General features: G+C 32.6%; 1 protein-coding gene and 3 long non-coding RNA genes across 4 annotated transcripts; all 4 read right to left on the bottom strand.

Annotated features, from left to right (window-relative positions):
• Positions 1 to 1,525: 1,525 nt before the first annotated feature.
• LOC142221575 (uncharacterized) lies at positions 1,526 to 5,306 on the bottom strand. The gene is made up of 2 exons (XM_075291318.1): positions 5,262 to 5,306; positions 1,526 to 3,912 (listed from the first exon to the last, which is right to left on the bottom strand). The coding sequence occupies exon 2, from the start codon at positions 2,983 to 2,985 to the stop codon at positions 1,585 to 1,587; it is 1,401 nt and encodes a 466-aa protein (XP_075147433.1). The 5' UTR covers positions 2,986 to 3,912; positions 5,262 to 5,306; the 3' UTR covers positions 1,526 to 1,584.
• Positions 5,307 to 6,410: 1,104 nt separating this feature from the next.
• On the bottom strand, positions 6,411 to 8,046 carry LOC142221576 (uncharacterized). The gene is made up of 4 exons (XR_012718131.1): positions 7,846 to 8,046; positions 7,407 to 7,468; positions 6,805 to 7,075; positions 6,411 to 6,730 (listed from the first exon to the last, which is right to left on the bottom strand). It is a non-coding gene; the product is annotated as an uncharacterized LOC142221576 (long non-coding RNA).
• Positions 8,047 to 15,305: 7,259 nt separating this feature from the next.
• Positions 15,306 to 16,528, bottom strand: LOC142240920 (uncharacterized). The gene is made up of 2 exons (XR_012723434.1): positions 16,353 to 16,528; positions 15,306 to 15,499 (listed from the first exon to the last, which is right to left on the bottom strand). It is a non-coding gene; the product is annotated as an uncharacterized LOC142240920 (long non-coding RNA).
• LOC142240927 (uncharacterized) lies at positions 15,828 to 16,340 on the bottom strand. The gene is made up of 2 exons (XR_012723437.1): positions 16,084 to 16,340; positions 15,828 to 16,016 (listed from the first exon to the last, which is right to left on the bottom strand). It is a non-coding gene; the product is annotated as an uncharacterized LOC142240927 (long non-coding RNA).
• Positions 16,529 to 20,122: the final 3,594 nt, after the last annotated feature.

The following is a 20,122-nucleotide window of genomic DNA, read 5'->3' on the forward strand; positions in this document are numbered from 1 at the left end:
AATTAAATTAAATTAAATTAAATTAAATTAAATTAAATTAAATTAAATTAAATTAAATTAAATTAAATTAAATTAAATTAAATTAAATTAAATTAAATTAAATTAAATTAAATTAAATTAAATTAAATTAAATTAAATTAAATTAAATTAAATTAAATTAAATTAAATTAAATTAAATTAAATTAAATTAAATTAAATTAAATTAAATTAAATTAAATTAAATTAAATTAAATTAAATTAAATTAAATTAAATTAAATTAAATTAAATTAAATTAAATTAAATTAAATTAAATTAAATTAAATTAAATTAAATTAAATTAAATTAAATTAAATTAAATTAAATTAAATTAAATTAAATTAAATTAAATTAAATTAAATTAAATTAAATTAAATTAAATTAAATTAAATTAAATTAAATTAAATTAAATTAAATTAAATTAAATTAAATTAAATTAAATTAAATTAAATTAAATTAAATTAAATTAAATTAAATTAAATTAAATTAAATTAAATTAAATTAAATTAAATTAAATTAAATTAAATTAAATTAAATTAAATTAAATTAAATTAAATTAAATTAAATTAAATTAAATTAAATTAAATTAAATTAAATTAAATTAAATTAAATTAAATTAAATTAAATTAAATTAAATTAAATTAAATTAAATTAAATTAAATTAAATTAAATTAAATTAAATTAAATTAAATTAAATTAAATTAAATTAAATTAAATTAAATTAAATTAAATTAAATTAAATTAAATTAAATTAAATTAAATTAAATTAAATTAAATTAAATTAAATTAAATTAAATTAAATTAAATTAAATTAAATTAAATTAAATTAAATTAAATTAAATTAAATTAAATTAAATTAAAATTGAATTCAAAATAAATGAGGAATTAAGAGTAAAAATTTAATATGCAGATTCAGATTTAAATTCAATATTAAATCCAAATTCCAATTAAATTAAATTAAATGTAAATTTAAATTCAAATATAAATTCAATTTCAACATTCAAAGTCAGATTCAAATTCGAATTTAAATTCAATTTCAAATTAAAATTAGAATTAAATTTAAAATCAAAATTAAATTAAAATTGAAGTAAGGTTAAAAATTAAAATTAAATTAAAACTAAAACTAAAATTAAAGCTAAAATTAAAATTTGAAATCGTAATTGAATTTAAATTAAAATTTAGATTTTAAAATTAAAATTCAAGCTGAAAATAAAATTAATATTGAGGTTAAAATTAAAATTAAGATTAAAACTGAAATTTAAAAATATAAAAAAATAAATATATTAAAATTAAAATTAATATTAAAATTAAGATCAAATTTTAAATTAAAAATTAAACTTAAGAATTTCTAGTTTAAAAGTTTTGAAATTGAAATTAAAAATGAAGTTGAGTTTGAAATTAAAATATAAATTAAAAATTTAAGTTATTTATTTTTATTTTATTTAACTTTATTAACAAATAATATGAAATTATTAGTTAATTAATGTTAGCTATAGCTACATAGGCCTTAAGCTTAGCATATAGTTAGGTACATAGTTGGTAAGTTAGATTTTAGTTTTGGTTATGTCTTAGATGTATCTATACAGGTTTGATTCTTTTAAAAATTTTAATAAAATGGATACGTTATGTGTAGTAGGATTGGATATAAATGAAATAGGGTTTTCCCCTTTAAATGCATTATGTTGTATGGTTCGCGTGTCATTGCATTCACGCATAATATGATCAAGTGTTCTATTAGGCACATTACAATTACAACTTGGGAGGTTTGGGGCATTGATGAGGTGACCGTGTGAAAGTAAAGTATGGCCTAATCTTAATCTAAAAATCTTTATTAGGTCTAATCTTGAAAGTTTTGATAGGTCAGAGTTTAGATAATCCTTGATTGAAATTCTGCTAGGATTTATTGATCTATACCAAGGACTCGGATGTAAAAAGGGGATATCATTGGCTTTTAAATGCTCTTGAACGAACCTGTATGAATCTCTTAAATTAAAATTCTCTGTTCCTATCAAAGGAGATTTTAAGCCCTGCTTTGCTACATTATCTGCGAATTCATTACCTGTTATATTGCAGTGACCAGGGGTCCAAATAAGTACAATTTTAGGATGTTTATCTATCAATTTACTTCTTATGTAATCTGTGTAGAAGTCGTTCGCAGTAATATTCATGATCCTTTTAAGGGCGGACAGTGAATCAGAACAAATTGCAAATTTCCCTCTCTTGGTGGAGACTATCTTAATTGCTTCGAATATTGCTATTAATTCAGCGGTAAATGTTGAAGTGTGGTTAGGAAGAATTGATGTTTTCCAAATACTTTGGTTCCCTACTACGCTGTATGACACACAATCCTGTGATTTCGAAGCATCTGTGTAAAGAAATTCGTGGCTAGGCATATCCTCTTGGCTTTTCTTATGTAAAGTTTCAAATAAAATTGGATTATGTTGAAGTTTGTTATATCTACTAAGGGTCAAATCTACGCATCCTGACATTAGAAACCATGGAGGGAAGCGTTTCAGACGGTTAGTTTTGGGTAGTACTGAAAATAGACCTAGTTTTTTACATTCTTCAGTAACCCTATAAATCACTGATGGTATTCTAGGTACTTTTTTCCTATTAAGGCATTTCCGAAGAACTATTCTTAAAGGATCATTGGGTTCATATAAGTAGATTCTGGCTTGCTTATATAACGATAATCTAAATTGTGCAGTCAAAGGCAATATATTGGACTCAATATATAGATTACTAGTAGGAGTTGTTCTAAACGCTCCGAAGCAGAGTCTAAGAGCAGAATTAATTACTGTGTTGATTTTATTAAGATAAGACTTAGGGCAGGAACCGTAGAAGGGAAGCGTAAACCGTATACGAGATAGAATCAATGCATTCACAATGGATATGAGTGTGTCTGTACTGCAATTGTAGGACTTGCAAGCTAAACACACCCAGAGAAGGAATATGATCACCTCAACCATGTTTCAAGAGCAAAATGTTATTTTTGAATGGTGACCATGTAACATGTTTGTCGCAACCATGTTATTTTCTCGGAGATTATGTGTCTGATTTCGGCAACCATATTATTTTTGGCGAGAAAAGAACATTTTTGCCATAAACATGTTACATGGTCACCATCCAAAAATAACATTTTGCTCTTGAAACATGGTTGAGGTGATCATATTCCTTCTCTGCGTGCACTTTATAATGTTCAAATGTTTTTGAAGGGAGCCAATGAGTTTGTCAATATGAGTACTCCAAGAGTATCTCTTATTTATGTGCAAGCCAAGAATCCGTAAGGAATTTGCTTCATTTAGTATGTAATCGGAAGATTCTAGTAGGCATACGCAAGATTGTTTGCGGCAGATGTGAATAAATTTACATTTTGTAGAGGATAAGGAAGCTCCCGAAGTAACACTCCACCGTTGGATATTATTGAACGTTTCGTTTAGGCTAATCCGCGGATTTTTCTGTTTATTGGAAGAAACAATAATGTTAAAGTCGTCAGCAAAAGCGGTAAAATCAATTGATTTGTTCATGCGGAAGATTTTGCAAAGTTTATCATATGCAATAAGGAATAAAATAACTGATATCGGAGATCCCTGTGGTATTCCGTTATAAATTGAGTGAACATGGGAGTAGAACTTACGGATCCTTACGGTAAATCTTCTGTTCGACATAAAGCTGATGATATAGTTAATTATCTTTAAAATTTAAAATTTAAGTTAAAATTTAAATTGAAAGTAAACTGTTCTTAAAATAAATTATATTTTATTTAATAAAAATTTAATTTACAATTACAGCCAAAATAAAGTTTAAAGTAAAATTTAATTTCTATTTTAAAGTTCATGTAAGCAACACACATACCTGTGGGCGGGTAAGCTAGCTTATGGCTATTATGAATGAATCTGGAAAGATGAAAAATGAAAAAGAAAAAAGTTAAAGGAATTAAAGAAATAAATATATACAGAGTAAACTAAATACTAAATTGCATAATGTAAAATGAAAAGAAATTAAATACAAATACAAATTAAGAATAAAAATTAAAAATTAAAAAAAAACAAACGCCAGATTTAAATGTCAATTTCAAATTTTCAATCCAATTTCAAAGTCAAATTAAAAAATTAAAATTAGAGGCATAATTAAAAATATAATTTAAATTAAAGTTAAAAGTAAAAATTGAAATTGTAAATTAAAAACGAATGTTAAAATTTAAGTCGAAAATGAAAGTATAAAAAAAGGAGATCGGAAAAGTACAGCGGGCTGGAATTATAAAGCTATTTTAATTAATAGTTTAAGTTCCGGAAAAAAAAACAAACTAGATTATTGGAAATTCCGTAATTGTTTTTGAGAGTGTACTTGACATTCGGAAAAGTAAAAATTTGTTCATCCCAACAAACGCAAGGCTGAGCATTTCTCATAGGTAACTCCATATCAATTTAAAAGAGAATCCCATCTTCGGGTAGGTACTATGTTCGGTTTTCGAGTTGAAAACCACTTTATTTTCGCGATCACTTTTCCTTAAATAACCAAAATTATAAATGAAAACAAACTTATTCCTGTAAAGTCTTGCCGAAATCTAGAGGAACAAGAATCTACGCATCAATTGAGTTAATTGGTCTGCTTTATATTGAACTGTTTCAATAAAGTAACCACGAAAATTTCAACGCGAAAAGCGAACATAGTACTTACCTTTCAACATTAATTCAAATAGGCTTGCAAAATGCTTGCTTTCAACAAATTTGCAAATAGGTTTGAAGCATTAAAATTAAATTTAGTTTGAAAAGGTGCTGCTAATATGTTGAGAAATCGTTGCTAACGTTTTGAATTCTATTGTTGAGGGTAATGTCTGTGTTTTTTTTTTGTTGAGAACGCGATTTTCTCAACAATTTATCAAATTGAGTGTTACCCTAATCATTTAAAGCAATGTTTGAAAAATTTTTGAAATTTAGTATTTTCAAACGTTTATTGGTATGTTACCGCGAGATCACTGTATTTTTTTTTGGCTTTTGGTTTCACGTTTTTGCTATGCATTTACAGTTGTAAGCATGACCACACACACACACACACACACACACACACACTTCAGCACCAATACCTTTTGTATCTCATTTGTTTTTTAGTTCTCCGTTTTTTTTAGTGTACATTTTATTGGGAGCACTTCACTTTTATATATTTTGGTTTATTCACAATTTCATATAAATGACCTTATTATTTAATATATTTTTCAGTATTTATTTTGGTTCACTATACTTACCCTTTCTGTTGTCGATTTCGGTGGTTGCATGTACTATGAATGAAAATGGAGTCATTCACGAGGAGTGGGTATCGATTTTCATTTGTTAATTTGGAAATCGATAACGATATAACGTGTGGTAACGTATGGGCGTAACGCATCGTTGACGCATGTCAATAGGTATGATACAGTAAGTCAGGGTATAACAAATAAGGTAGTGCCATTTGTACAGCTGGTATACGGTATTCATTAAAAGGGCTGTTTTCTTTTTGCACTGGATGCAACATTTGTATGAGCTATCCAGAACATCGTTGCACTGGTGTTCTATCCAGAACATCTCATCAGTGCAAGTCGCGCCGATCTTGCCAGATTGTGTTTTGATAAAGTGACGCTTCATCGATTCACAATAGCACTTTATTGTGACTAATTTATCGAAAAACATGAAATTCAAAGTGGTATAGTGTTATTAATAATCGCAGCAGTAAATATTTATTACTAATTGGAGCATTTCATACATTAAAAATGCAAGATTTCACTTCTTTTCTGTGATTGTTTTGAACAGCTGATGACAGTGTTGCATATTTTTGGAGATGTCCTGGATAAACGAGTACTCTGTTTTCTTTTAGTCCTTCACGGCTTAGGGTATCCAGTGCTAAAAGAAAACAGCCCTAAAGAGTATTGTTATTTTTATTATGGAAATGAAAGGTGTATTTTAATGTTAAGTTTTAAACACACTGTTTTCCCTCCCATCCTCTGACAGTGATGTTCAAAGGATGGTTGGGTTTGTCATGTGCGCACACTAGTTTGATTGGTAATACTAGAGAGGTCAACGCCATCTATTGGCTACAGGAGGAAATAGGCAGAGGGAGAGATGATGGACATCAATAAACATTCTCTATGAGAGGATGTCTGACAGATGATTTGGTTTGGATGGTGTTTTGGAATTTGGTAATAAAATGGCTGGGAAAGCTTGGGATGATGGCGAATGAAGCGTGAATAATGGAGGATTTTTGGAGTTTGAGCGTCAGATTATTCTGGTTTTGGACGCGAGCGAGTGAGGTTGATGGTTGAAGAAAGTGCGGTTATTGTTTTTTTTAAGTTTGCCTAATGTTCCCAAAAGTCGTTTAAATAAAAACACAACAGGACAATCGAAACAAATATAAACAAATGTTTATCTTTTTTTATTGGCAAATGAAACTGTTTATTGTGCTAAATATTGGCAAGATTAGATGCTACTGTGAAAAAGACCTAATGCTAAACTTATACATTGAAAAAGAAAAGTTAAAATAGACTTAAAACTAAACTTAAAAGCTAAAAGAAAAGTGAAATACAATTAAAAATTAAAAGAAAAGTAAACAAACTTAACAGCTAATCTTAAATGCTAAATTATAAGTAACCTGTAACGAAAGAAAACAAGAAGAAGGAGAACTTTAATAAAAGAAAATAAACTATAATAAAAAGAAATAAATTATAAAAGATAAAAAGACAACCTGAAAAAAAAGAAAGAAAGAAAGACATTTTAATTAAAAGGAAAACCATCAATATAAACTACTCCTATACTCACCGAACGTCCACCTCCATTTAACACCTCATTTGCGGCCCCGAGCGTTCCCGGCAGACAGGATTCTGATGACCCTTGTGACCCATTTCCATCCATTGCTAGGCGTTGGTATCAATCATCGTTGTCATCATCTTCAGTTGGGTGTAATTGCGTTGCGCTGGTCATCCTACAGCGCCCAGGTACCGTGAATGTTTCCTTTTCTTTTGTCTGACACGAACTTGGACAGGTACATGATTTAGACCTTGACGGACGGACGGACTTGTACATTAAACTTCTGTGAATAAAACGGGGAAAAAAGAGATTCATTAATAATTGAATTTTTATCTAGATTCACTAGTTTATCTATAGTCTGTTAGGGGGATTACATTAACGCCTGGGAAGTTTATTTAGTGCCGTATTTGGGCAATAGTGCTAGGCTGAGCTCACCCTAGGACTTGGTTTAGTAATTTAAGGACTGGTGAATTGTGTCCTCCAGTGATATGTATAATGTGCTCCCCATAAGACCTGGAATGGACCAGTGAAGAATGCTAGAAAATATATGAAAACAAGATCTAGTTTATTGACAGAAAGTTATACTGGTTGATGTTACGCTATACTTACCTTACCTTGACGGACGGACGGAAAAGACAGGAAACGAAAAGGAGGAAGACGGTTTCATCAGTTATTCCTGGAAAATAAAAGAAAAACAATAATTAGTAATAGAATTTTTATATATTTTGTTTTTGGGTTTTGTTTTAAATAGAAAATATTGTTAGAGTTAGTTTCAATAAAACCTTAAAACTTTTATAACGTTATGAATTGAAATATTGGCGTGTAAAAATGAATTTAAATATGGAGGAATAAGGGAGTTTAAAAGGGGAAGGTAAAAGGTGATTTGAAGAACAGGTGAGTAGCATTTGGGGTGTCCCGAGTTGATGGGCCACGGGGACACCATGGTTGGGGAGGGTCAGGCCATGGCATGCCTTGGAAAACCGGCATGCCAGCAAGCCAATATGGGTGGTAAGTTGTGTGAATGTTAATTTTTCTTCTTTTTGTGATGCGTACCTGTTGGTCTTTGTGCTGTCCTCCAAAGCTGGTTGAATGTTTAGTTTTTTTGTCAGCTGCCAGAGGACTGAGTTGCCAATGAACCGCGCCCCACAGACTGAGCCAAAAGCCGGCAACACCGTTCAGCAACCAGCGTACGGCAACTCAGTTCCTCCCTCCAGATGGCGGTAGCCTCCGGGCTGTGACAATATACTTGGACGACATCATAGTGATGGGCAAAACATTTGACGAGCACCTTAAGAACTTGAAAGACGTTATCCAGCAATTGTCAGCAGCTGGTCTACGCCTTAACGCAAAGAAATGCTTCCTTTTCCAGCGGGAAGTTAAATACCTGGGTCATCATGTGACTGCAGAGGGCATATCCACCGATGAAGACAAAATCCAAGCTGTCAGAGATTGGCCACGACCCCGAAATCTCCACGAATTAAGAAGTTTCCTTGGGTTATGTACATATTACCGACGATTCGTCCCAAACTTCGCCAGCATCGCCGCTAGTCTTAATAAATTGACGCAAAAAGGTCAGAAGTTCCAGTGGAGCGACGAACAGGAGGATTCATTCCAACATTTAAAAGAACTTTTATGTTTAGCTCCTGTTCTAGCGTATCCTATTCCGGGCGAAAAATTTGTTTTGGATACAGATCCTAGCGCATGGTATTGGAGGTGTGCTATCCCAACAGATAGACGGCAAGGAGAAGGTCATCGGATATTTCAGCCGAACGTTGTCCAAGCCCGAAAAGAACTACTGTGTAACGCGACGAGAGCTGCTAGCCGTCATAGAGAGTGTAAAACATTATCATAAATATTTGTATGGACAACGCTTCTTGCTCAGGACTGATCACTCAGCTCTACGATGGTTGCTCCAATTCAAGAATCCGGAAGCTCAACTGGCACGTTGGATCGAGAGGCTCCAAAGCTATGATTTCAGTATCGAGTGAAGCAACGATTCTACTGGGTTGGATGCCAGAAATCAATTGCTGAATGGGTAGCCAATTGCGAGAAGTGCATGAAGGCGAAAGGTCCAACAAGGAAAAGTCGAGGTCCTATGCAAGAATATAGACCAGGAGCCCCGTTTGAAAGAATAGCAATGGACGTGGCAGGCCCTTTCCCAGTAAGTGATACTGGAAACCGTTATGTCCTCGTGGTCATGGATTACTTCAGCAAATGGCCGGAGGTGTATGCAATTCCAAACCAAGAGGCAAAAACGATTGTGGATGTGGTCAACAAAAACTGGATATGTCGCTACGGTGTGCCGTCCGAGATCCACTCAGACCAGGGAAGAAATTTTGAATCGGCCATATTCAAAGAGATGTGTGAATCCCTTGGTATCAAGAAAACGAGGACTACGCCATTACATCCACAATCCGATGGCATGGTAGAAAGGTTTAATCGCACTCTGGAGGAACATCTTCGAAAAGTAGTGGACAACGGCCAGAGGGACTGGGACGAGCATATACCAAAGTTTTTGCTGTCGTATAGATCTGCCATTCATGATTCCACCTCTCGAACACCGGCCAATGTTCTATTCGGAACTGAGTTGAAGTTGCCTGGAGATCTGATATTCGGCGCTAAACCTAATGAGCTCGCCATGGAAGAAAACAGAAACGACATCCCAAACACTTTCGGTGAAGTTCACGAATCAGTGCGCAACAAAATAAAAATGGTCAGCAACAGAATGAAGGCGAGATACGATCGTGCTGTAAATACTGAGGGCTTCCAAGAAGAAGAATTGGTTCTGCTATTTAACCGGCAACGAAAGAAAGGATTGTATCCTAAACTGCAAACACAGTGGGAAGGCCATTACAAAGTCATCAAGAAGATCATTGATGTTATATACCGGATTCAGAAGGACGACAGCCCTAGATCAAAGATGAAAGTTGTACATCTGGAACGATTGGCTCCTTACGGAACAGGTTCTGTGCCTGTTCGGGACGAACAGGCTTAAGCGGGAGGCAGTGTTACGAATTTGATAATTATAGATATAAGTTTATTTAAATTAGTTTCCGTTAATTTAAAATTTCAAATTGTAACGATAAAATTTCGCTATCACTTGTTGGAATCATCTATTCATTTTCTAGTATTTTCCTGAATTTCTTTTATGTTCTTTTGTTTGTTTACCGAAATGTTAGTTCTTACTCTCTCATAGAAAAGCAACCCCTTTGCTTTGCTATTCTGCATTCTCATTTCATCTCATTGTCTATTGTCATTATTGTTGTTGTTGTTGTAGTAATGCGAGCATATATCTATGTGAGTGTGTATGTGTTTGGCAGCCACCAGATGAACAACTTAATGGTCGTAGCATTGTCTAAGAATGTTCTGGCGTTGCCAGAATATTGTAGTGCTACCAGAATGTTCTCGTATTGCCACACCGTCATATATAAAAGCGCTCGCATGCTGCTAACGAGTCAGTCTTAATTAAAGCGTCAAACGAATAACTTCAGTGAGAACGAATTGTAAAGTGTGAAGTCATAGTAAATAAATTGTAGATTGTCGTTATTTAAAGGAACTGTGTTTTGATTGTCCGGTAATTAAAAACGCCTAAATATAAAAACGTAACAATATTATGGACGAAAGTATAAGAACAAAGCAGATTGGAGCTCTGATTCCGAAGCTTGTCTGATGCATGTATGGAGGGATAATGCATCCAAGTTACGAGGTGCCAGAAAACACAGCCACACATTGCATGACATTACGAAGGAAATGGCAACGTTTGGATACGAATTGTCAAAAGATGAAATAAAAATCAAAACTCATAATTTAACCAACAAATACCGGTGTGAGAAAAAAAAGGTTGGTCCTTCTGGAGGTACACTATCAAGTTGGAGTTGGTTTGAGGAAGTACATGTCATTATAGGATCACAATCCAGTAATAATGCCGAAGACTTGATGGAAGATAATTTTACAACAGGTACGTATATGTCACATTCGTAAAAAACACTGTTGTAAAAAACACACCGCCAGTTTTTCAGTAGATTTCAGATGTTCTCGCAAAACTGTATGCATTTGGGTATGCACAAAACACACAATCCCAAAGAATTATTTTCTAAAATTTAGGTTTGTTATTTTCGTAAAGATCCAATTCAAATAATTTTTATTTCTGCATTTGCTTTTGTGTCGATCGTAAAGTGCAAATGCTCCTAAAATTTAATTTCATATTTTGGATGTAGTTTTTTGACCCATCTATGTAATTATAATCTGCAATCCAATACATTATGAGTAGGTTTTGGATATAATCTGTAGTGAGTACTCTTTTTTAATACCCACCACCATAGGATGGGGGGGGGGGTACTCAAACTTTTTTATTCCTTTTGTAACGCTTCGAAATATTGGTCTCAGACCCTATAAAGAAACCTAAATTTGAGCTCTTGGAGAAAAAATTTCATCCGATTGACTTTTCGGCTCGTATCTTTACTTTTTTTAATTCGCTCTGTTGCGGCCTTTAACTCCTGTTCGCGGAAACTTTTTGCGGCTAGTTTGGCTTTAATGTCTTTGGGTTTTGCCTGTATTGTTTTTTTGTGTTTCTCGTGCTTTGCAGGTCTTCTTCCAATGATTTTATACGCTCCTTTAGAGACAAAATTCTCCGACCATTCTAGAAGAATGTTGCCTCGACAACGAACATCACGATTGTGAGTCACCTAGTAAAAAATGGAAGTACTTAATAATAACAAAACCTTAATCTTTCGTCATGTTGTAAAATAAAAAAAAAATATTGCACATCAACTGTCGTCAAAACGTGGAATATAGCTTCAAACTTTGTTTGAGATTCTTCATATGCCAGTCTATCTAGTTGAATTCCTTCTTCTTTTTCTTGGCAAAGCAATGCTAAACCAAATCACCAAATCTCATTGTCGATGATGTTTTGTTTCGCCGTCTCAATGCGTTCGTTAAGCTTTTCGATGTTAGCCTCTATTAACTTAAGAACTTCACTATATTTCAACCAACGATAGGAAATATGAATTGTGAGATATTCGATTTCGCGACAAATCCATATAGATATATAGCTCGTGCTCTTGTTAGTGTATTGGTTTCCCAAACCTTAGTGTCCTTCTTTTTAATTATTTTTGTTGTTGCTCCCGCTTGGTTTCGTACATGCTAGTTCCAACCTCTTCTATCATGGATAAAATCTGAAAAGTGCCTTAAAATTGTATACTATGAAACGATACTACAGGACCCATCAATGCTGTTTTACCTCATGTGGCTTCATATTTAATACTTTTGTAATGCATAATAAATAAAAAACTGTTTGATACCAAATCAAATCGTTCAAATTTGGTGGGAGCTGTACCAGAGTTGTGGAGTCGGAGTCTGAAGATTTTGCTGGAGTCGGATGCGTTAATATTTTGCTTGACTATAACCTAAATTGTTTAAAAACCATCACATTTTTGCAACTAAAAACTTTTTTACGCAAATTAGTTTCCAATACAAAGTTGTGTTACTCATTAGATCAATGTACGGTATGACTGTAAATGGAAAGCAACTTCCAATAACAAAGATCATTTTATGTTTCCTAGAATGCTAGACTAGCAGATGCACTCAATAGATACATTTTAATGCCTACTACCACAAAAATTTTGCTTGTATACCAACCCAGTAAACACAATCATTGGAGAAATGCTTATATTCAACACGCTTTCAAACATTTTTTCAAAGAATTAGATCAGAATTCCATTTTGAGAATATGTTGAGAAAATTGCATTCTCAACAAAAACAGACATTACCCTCAACAGTAGATTTCAACACATTAGCAACAATTTCTCAACATATTAGCAACAACTTCTCAAACTAAATTTCATTTTAATGCTTCAACCTATTAGAAAATTTGTTGAAAGCAAGCAATTTGCAAGGCAATTTGAATTAATCGTGTCTGTTCTGGTAAACACATGTACAATTTTCTTGTGGTGTCACACTTAAAAGGTGTTCTGGCCAACACTATACTCCGTCATAGACCTGAAAAATGTACACGAACATATCTTTTGTGTAGGCTTAGTGTACAGCCATGGTATGCAAAGTTAGAAGCTTTTATAACAACTAAATAACAGATTCTGAAACTTTAATATGTTTTTTATAAATACTTGCAAATTTTATTGGGAAAGAATAGTTAATTATGCCCACTATAATTAAATTTCCTTTAATGTATGGATGTTAAAAACTGTTTTACCAAAACCAAAATAAAAACTTCTACGCCGTCAAAAACAAAAACGAGAACGACACGGCGATCGTTTGTTCATGAGTAAAATTGAGGAGGGATAGAAAAAAAAAATCAAATCAAAACAGATTTGAAGCATCACGCAATTGTCGCCTTGTTCTTGATAAATGGCTCTTGTCCTTGAATGAATGTTGAAAATGCGATAATCATGCCTGTTCTGGGTCACACCGCATTGTGCACCACACTATACACTTTCTACACACCACACACAAAGTTACTTGTTCTGAGTCACACGTGTGAACACTTTTTTCGGACTTTTAATCGAAAAATGTGACAGCTGATTTTTTCTGCAAGCCATAATATTTGCAGACAGAAATTATAAACAAAACATATTTTGCGGGTATAAACATAAAAAATTCAAAGTAAGTGCGTAATTCAAAGCCATAAAATGTCTGCCGGATTTTTGTTAGCAGTGAATAATGTAAGGACAAGAGCAATTTATCAAGAACAAATAAGAAGGCGGTTTCTACCTTTGTTTTGATTTGTTATTTTTCTATCCCTCCTCAATGTTACTCATGAACAAACGATCGTCGTGTCGTTCTCGTTTTTGTTTTTGACGGCGGAGAAGTTTTTATTTTGGTTTTGGTAAAACATACATTAAAGGAAATTTAATTATAGTGGGCATAATTAACTATTCTGTTAAGTTTTTTCCCATTTGTATTGCTTAAATATTTAAAATAATATTGAAAACAAATTTTCTATCGTGGCGGCCTCCATGTGCAGAAAGATATTGGCGACGTTAGTTTTTTTTAATTTGCTCAGTGATTTGTGCACCAAGAACACTTTGAAGAATTGAAGATGTCATATTTTTCATGTAATAAATTTGGTAAAATTCACTTTTCTTAGCCCATTGATTTTGTAAAAGTTATAATTTAATTACCTTACATTTTCAAAAAGACCTTTGATTTGTTTAGGAAAGCGGATAGTATTCACAAAAATCAAAGATAATTTTGTTTAAAACGTTTTTGTGTTAACTTTTAAAAATTGTGGCAACATTATACTTTCGAACACACTGAAAATCAGCTGATTAAAACAACCCCAAAATTTATACACCAATCAGAGGAAATTTCGGTTCAAATTTTAGATGGATTTTTAAAATCGTGGTTTCTGCCATATATAAGTGACTTTCGCAATAAAATTTGCAAATATTCATAAAAAACATATTAAAGTTTCAGAATCTGTTATTTATTTGTTATAAAAACTTCTAACTTTGCATACGATGGCTGTACACTAAGCCTACACAAAAGAAATGTTCGTGTACATTTTCCAGGTCTATAACGGTGTATAGTGTTGGCTAGAACACCTTGTAAGTGTGACACCACACGAAAATTGTACATGTGTGTACCAGAACAGACACGAATGTTGAAGATGGGATTCACCTATGAAAAATGGTCATCCTTTTGATTGATGGGTATATACATATGTCGGATATTTTTAAAACTTATTTCCAAAAATTTATTTCTATAGAAAATATTTTAAAATTTTATTTTTATAGAAAATTCTGTCAAAATGTTTTTCCATAGAAAATTTTGCAAAATTTTATTTCCACAGAAAATTTTCTTAAAATTGTATTTCTACAGGAAATGTTCTCAAAAATTCATTTTTATAGCAAATTTTGTCAAAATTTGAAGAATTTGTGATTTTATCGAAATGTAGATCTAAATACAAAGTTATGCAGAGTATATTATAGTATATTAACCCTGGAAAGTCATCCTTATTTTTTGTACATTAACGTCATCCTTCGTCATTTTGACTACGGCCTTTTTCAAGACGCAATAATTTGCACCGTGAGCAAAAATGAGAACCAAAATTGAGTTTATATCCTTCTACAATTTGTTTCTAATCAGTATAAAACAAAAATTCATAAAATGGTTGTACTAGTATAACTTAAATCATCCAAAATGCATTTGAAATCGAAAATGAAATTACGCGTCGTCATTTTGACGAAGGATGACTGTCCAGGGTTAAATTTGAAGTACATACCCTGCCAACATTTTTTGAATTTGGGGACTCTTTTGAGAATCCCTACTACGTCGAAAACAATCATATACGACATCAAAAACTCGTCGGAAAAGCGCCGTCACTATTGAGAAGTTGTACCACGCCAAGTTACTACAAAAATGTTTCGCATGAGTGCAATTATTAGGTGCCTTTATAGATCAATTTAGAACGACGCCAATAAGGGACCCTCCAAACAATCAGAAAAAGTGCATTTTAAGATAGTTGTAAAAGAATCATTGTGGTCGAGTAAAACACGTTTGTTTAGATATTTATTAATTTGATTAAACATTTACAAATTCTTAAAAATATAACATTTATACCACTATCACATTACATTTAACATAATTTTTGGCATTAATGATGATGTTGAGTTACAAGTAGCGAGTTACATGTTGCTGCGTCTATCAACCAGTGTTTTTATTCCATGGAGGCAGCGTGTCTGTAAAATATCTGAAAAACAATCACTTTATTCCATTTGGAAAATCACCAAATTGTTCACCAACCCTGCCAACATTTTTTGAATTTGGGGGCGCTTCTGAGAATCCCCACTACGTCGAAAACAGTCGTATACGATATCCAAAACTCCTCGGAAAAGCGCCGTCACTATTGAGAAGTTGTACCACGCCAAGTTACTACAAAAAAGTATCGCATGAGTGCAATTATTAGGAGCCCTTGTGGATACATTTAGAAGGACGCCAATAAGAGCCCCTTCAAACAATCAGACCAAGTGCATTTTAAGATAGTTGTAAAAGAATCATTGTGGTCAAGTAAAACACGATTATTTAGATGTTTATTAATTTTATGAAACATTTATAAATTCTCATAAATATAACATTTATACGACTACCACATCACATTTAACACATTTTTATGCATTAATAAGAGATTGATGTTGAGTTACAAGTTGTAAGTTAAATGTTGTAGCGTCTATCAGCCAATACTTTTATTCCCAATGGATTCAGCGTGTCTGGAAAAATATTTGAAAAACTATCACTTTATTCCATTTGGAAAGTCAAAAATTGTTCACCATATACCTTTCACAATTTTAAGCGTAATATCTATGTTTTCAGAACTTTATTTTCGTTTTTATTTAAATAAAATATAACAAGCTGGTTGCGCTTGGCGTTTCACAAAAAATAAAATGGCTCTTCTAACAGTAGTGATGGCAAAATACTTTCATGTACATTTTGTACTTTTTGATATGCTTCCCCCATCACAGTTCGCGATGGTTGTGGTGACATTTACGAGTCTGTGGTAGCGATGAGGATGAAATGGAACTTTGAAATGCTGGCAGGGAATATACCTTTCACAATTTTAAGCGTATAATCTATGTTTTCAGAACTTTATTTTCGTTTTTATTTAATTAAAATATAACAAGCTGGTTGCGCTTGGCATTTCACAAAAAAATGGCTTTTTTAACAGTAGGGATGGCAAATTACTTGCATGTACTTTTTGATGTACCTTCTCATGATGGTTGAAGTGACATTTACGAGTCTGTGGTAACGATGAGGTTGAAATGGAACTTTGAAATGCTGGCAGGGTAGATTTTGTAGAAGTGTATACAATTTTTTCTAAATCGATTCAGATTCAAAATCATGCATATGGGAATATAAGTTTTTATATAGCTCGCATTTACGGTACCCCCCACAATAGAACTACAAATTAGTGGTATTAAAATGAGATTTTATTATATTTCTTGGAGTCGACTCCGGAGTTGGAGTCGGAGTCGAGGTTAATGACAAATGCAGGAGTCGGAGTCGAGCAAAATTGGCTCGACTACGCAGCCCTGAGCTGTACCACGTTAGTGGTGAAGAGTATAAATATGAAGTATTTTGTACTAATTTCGATTTTAGTCAAATTGTGCACTTTATTATAAAATGTTTTCTTTTATCATTTTTTATTAAAGTAAGCAATAAAATAATGTTTAATCGGCTATATCCTTTTCTTTTAGCTAAATGTAAAGTGAAATGTAGAGTGGAGCGAACTCGAAATTTTAGAAGACTACGAAAATGAATTTATATTTTCCCAGACGTTGGATGAACCACCACCCAGTCAGAAAATTACGATGGTTATAAATATTGAGCGTTGTAACAGCGTTGAAACAACGCTTGCTAAACAAATTAATTGACGGTTTTTAAATAGTAAATTTTCCATAAAATTATCGTTGAAAATGCATGTTCCATCAATGTCCAATGGTTTTTAATGAGTAATGGATGTATTATTGTTGATATGAATTGATTTATAATAGGATAATGTTCCTTTATTATATAAAGTGAATATGTACATTAGGGCTGTTTTCTTTTAACACTGGATGCAGCATTTGTATGGGCTATCCAGAACATCGTTGCACTGGTGTTCTATCCAGAACATCTCATCAGTGCAAGTCGAGTCGGTGTTACCAGATTGCATTTTGATAAAGTGACGCTTTTTAGATTCACAATAGCAGTTTATTGTGACTAATTTATCGAATATCATAAAATTCAAAGTGATACAGTGTCATGAATAATCGCAGCAGTACATATTTATACATTAAAATTTTAAGATTTCACTTGTTTTCTGTGATTGTTTTTAAACAGCTGATGACAGTGTTGCATATTTTTTGGAGATGTCCTGGATAAACGAGTACTCTGTTTTCTTTTAGTCCGTGACAGCTTAGATTATCCAGTGCAAAAAGAAAACAGCCCTATTAACAGTGAAACCACTACACCCAAAGAAATTTGTTAGTAGGGACAGCAGAAAAGTCTGCTAAAACAGCAGGAAGTATGCTGAAAAAGGGACAGCAGTCACTGTTTGCTGAAATAGCAAACATTTCCTGCTATTTTTGAAGCTCGATTACACTAAAACATGTTTTATTTTGGCTAAAACAAATAAAAATGTCAACTTAGGAGCTATCCTATCATAATTAAAACAATATTTTATGATTATCTGTAGAATTTGAGCAAAAATCTGAATATTTATCGAATTGAGGCATAACAGCAAACAAAATGTTTGCTGATCGTATTTAGGAGATTGTAAGTATATTAACGTGAACAATTTACCAAAAACTACTTTTGGTTCTTAAATATGCTTTGGGGAAAAATTTATAACCTAAAAATTTTATAAATTGTTGTTCATTACGCCCTGAAGGACAAAAATATAACAGCAGACATCGACTGCTGTTTTTAGCAGACTTTTTTCTATGAGTGTAGGAACAACAATTTTGGTTAATTTTACAAATGAGGCAATTGTAGAAAGTTTTAACTAAACTAAACGCTGACATCACGCCAAAACCCAAATATAAGTACTTATTTATCGACTAATTGAAGAAATTTTGTTAGACATAATTACTTTTTTTTCACATGTTGAGGTGGGTACTATGTTCGGTTTTCGAGTTGAAAAGCACTTTATTTTCGCGATTGCTTTTCCTTAAATAATCGAAATTATACATGAAAACAAACTTATTCCTGTAAAGTCTTGTCGAAATCTAGAGAAACAAGAAACATCGCATCAATTGAGTTAATTTATCTGATTTATATTGGACTGTTTTAATAAAGTAACCACGAAAATTTCAACGCGAAAAGCGAACATAGTACTTACCTTTAAAGGTAGGTACTATGTTCGGTTTCCGCAGCGAAATCCCATACAAAACCAAAAATGCGAAAAACTACCGAAATATTTTTTCGTTTGTGGTACTTTGGTTTTTTCGAGTTGAAAAACTGACATAAAGCGCATAGTCCCTAATTAGGTCGTGTTAAATCCTTCCATATGTTGAGATTAGTTAGTTTGAAAACATGGCGCCATTTGTAATGTGACTTAAGAAATAATTTATTTATTCAAATGATTTGTGTTAAATTATAATGCAAAAGTGGTTCGCGTTGTTATTTAAAATTGTTATACGATCGATTGACGAAATAAATATAACATGGAGTGGTATTTTCGTAATAAACTAGCAACCACCATCTAGCCGCCCCTACTAAAGGGTGATTTGTTAAGAGCTTGATAACTTTTTTTAAAAAAAAAACGCATAAAATTTGCAAAATCTCATCGGTTCTTTATTTGAAACTTTAGATTGGTCCATGACATTTACTTTTTGAAGATAATTTCATTTAAATGTTGACCGCGGCTGCGTCTTAGGTGGTCCATTCGGAAAGTCCAATTTTGGGCAACTTTTTCGAGCATTTCGGCCGGAATAGCCCGAATTTCTTCGGAAATGTTGTCTTCCAAAGCTGGAATAGTTGCTGGCTTATTTCTGTAGACTTTAGACTTGACGTAGCCCCACAAAAAATAGTCTAAAGGCGTCAAATCGCATGATCTTGGTGGCCAACTTACCGGTCCATTTCTTGAGATGAATTGTTCTCCGAAGTTTTCCCTCAAAATGGCCATAGAATCGCGAGCTGTGTGGCATGTAGCGCCATCTTGTTGAAACCACATGTCAACCAAGTTCAGTTCTTCCATTTTTGGCAACAAAAAGTTTGTTAGCATCGAACGATAGCGATCGCCATTCACCGTAACGTTGCGTCCAACAGCATCTTTGAAAAAATACGGTCCAATGATTCCACCAGCGTACAAACCACACCAAACAGTGCATTTTTCGGGATGCATGGGCAGTTCTTGAACGGCTTCTGGTTGCTCTTCACTCCAAATGCGGCAATTTTGCTTATTTACGTAGCCATTCAACCAGAAATGAGCCTCATCGCTGAACAAAATTTGTCGATAAACACATTTCGAACCGAACACTGATTTTGGTAATAAAATTCAATGATTTGCAAGCGTTGCTCGTTAGTAAGTCTATTCATGATGAAATGTCAAAGCATACTGAGCATCTCTCTCTTTGACACCATGTCTGAAATCCCACGTGATCTGTCAAATACTAATGCATGAAAATCCTAACCTCAAAAGAATCACCCTTTACATGATTGAATAGAAATAATCTATATAACATGAAATTTATAGAAAAATGTTAACAAATAAAGCTCTATTTAGCGAAGTTCATTTTACGATCGTTTCTTTTTACTGGGCATCGGGATAATAAACACAAATTATGCTGTCATTTCATGGTAAATATAAAGGAGGCAGTGCTATTGATGATGCAGT

Source organism: Haematobia irritans, chromosome 1 (genome assembly GCF_050003625.1).
Source record: "Haematobia irritans isolate KBUSLIRL chromosome 1, ASM5000362v1, whole genome shotgun sequence".
Taxonomy (NCBI): Eukaryota; Metazoa; Arthropoda; class Insecta; order Diptera; family Muscidae; genus Haematobia; species Haematobia irritans.

What these genes read in the sequence shown, in the direction of transcription:
- LOC142221575 (XM_075291318.1), bottom strand. Translation starts at nt 2,985, where the DNA reads ATGGTTGAGGTGATCATATTCCTTCTCTGGGTGTGTTTAGCTTGCAAG.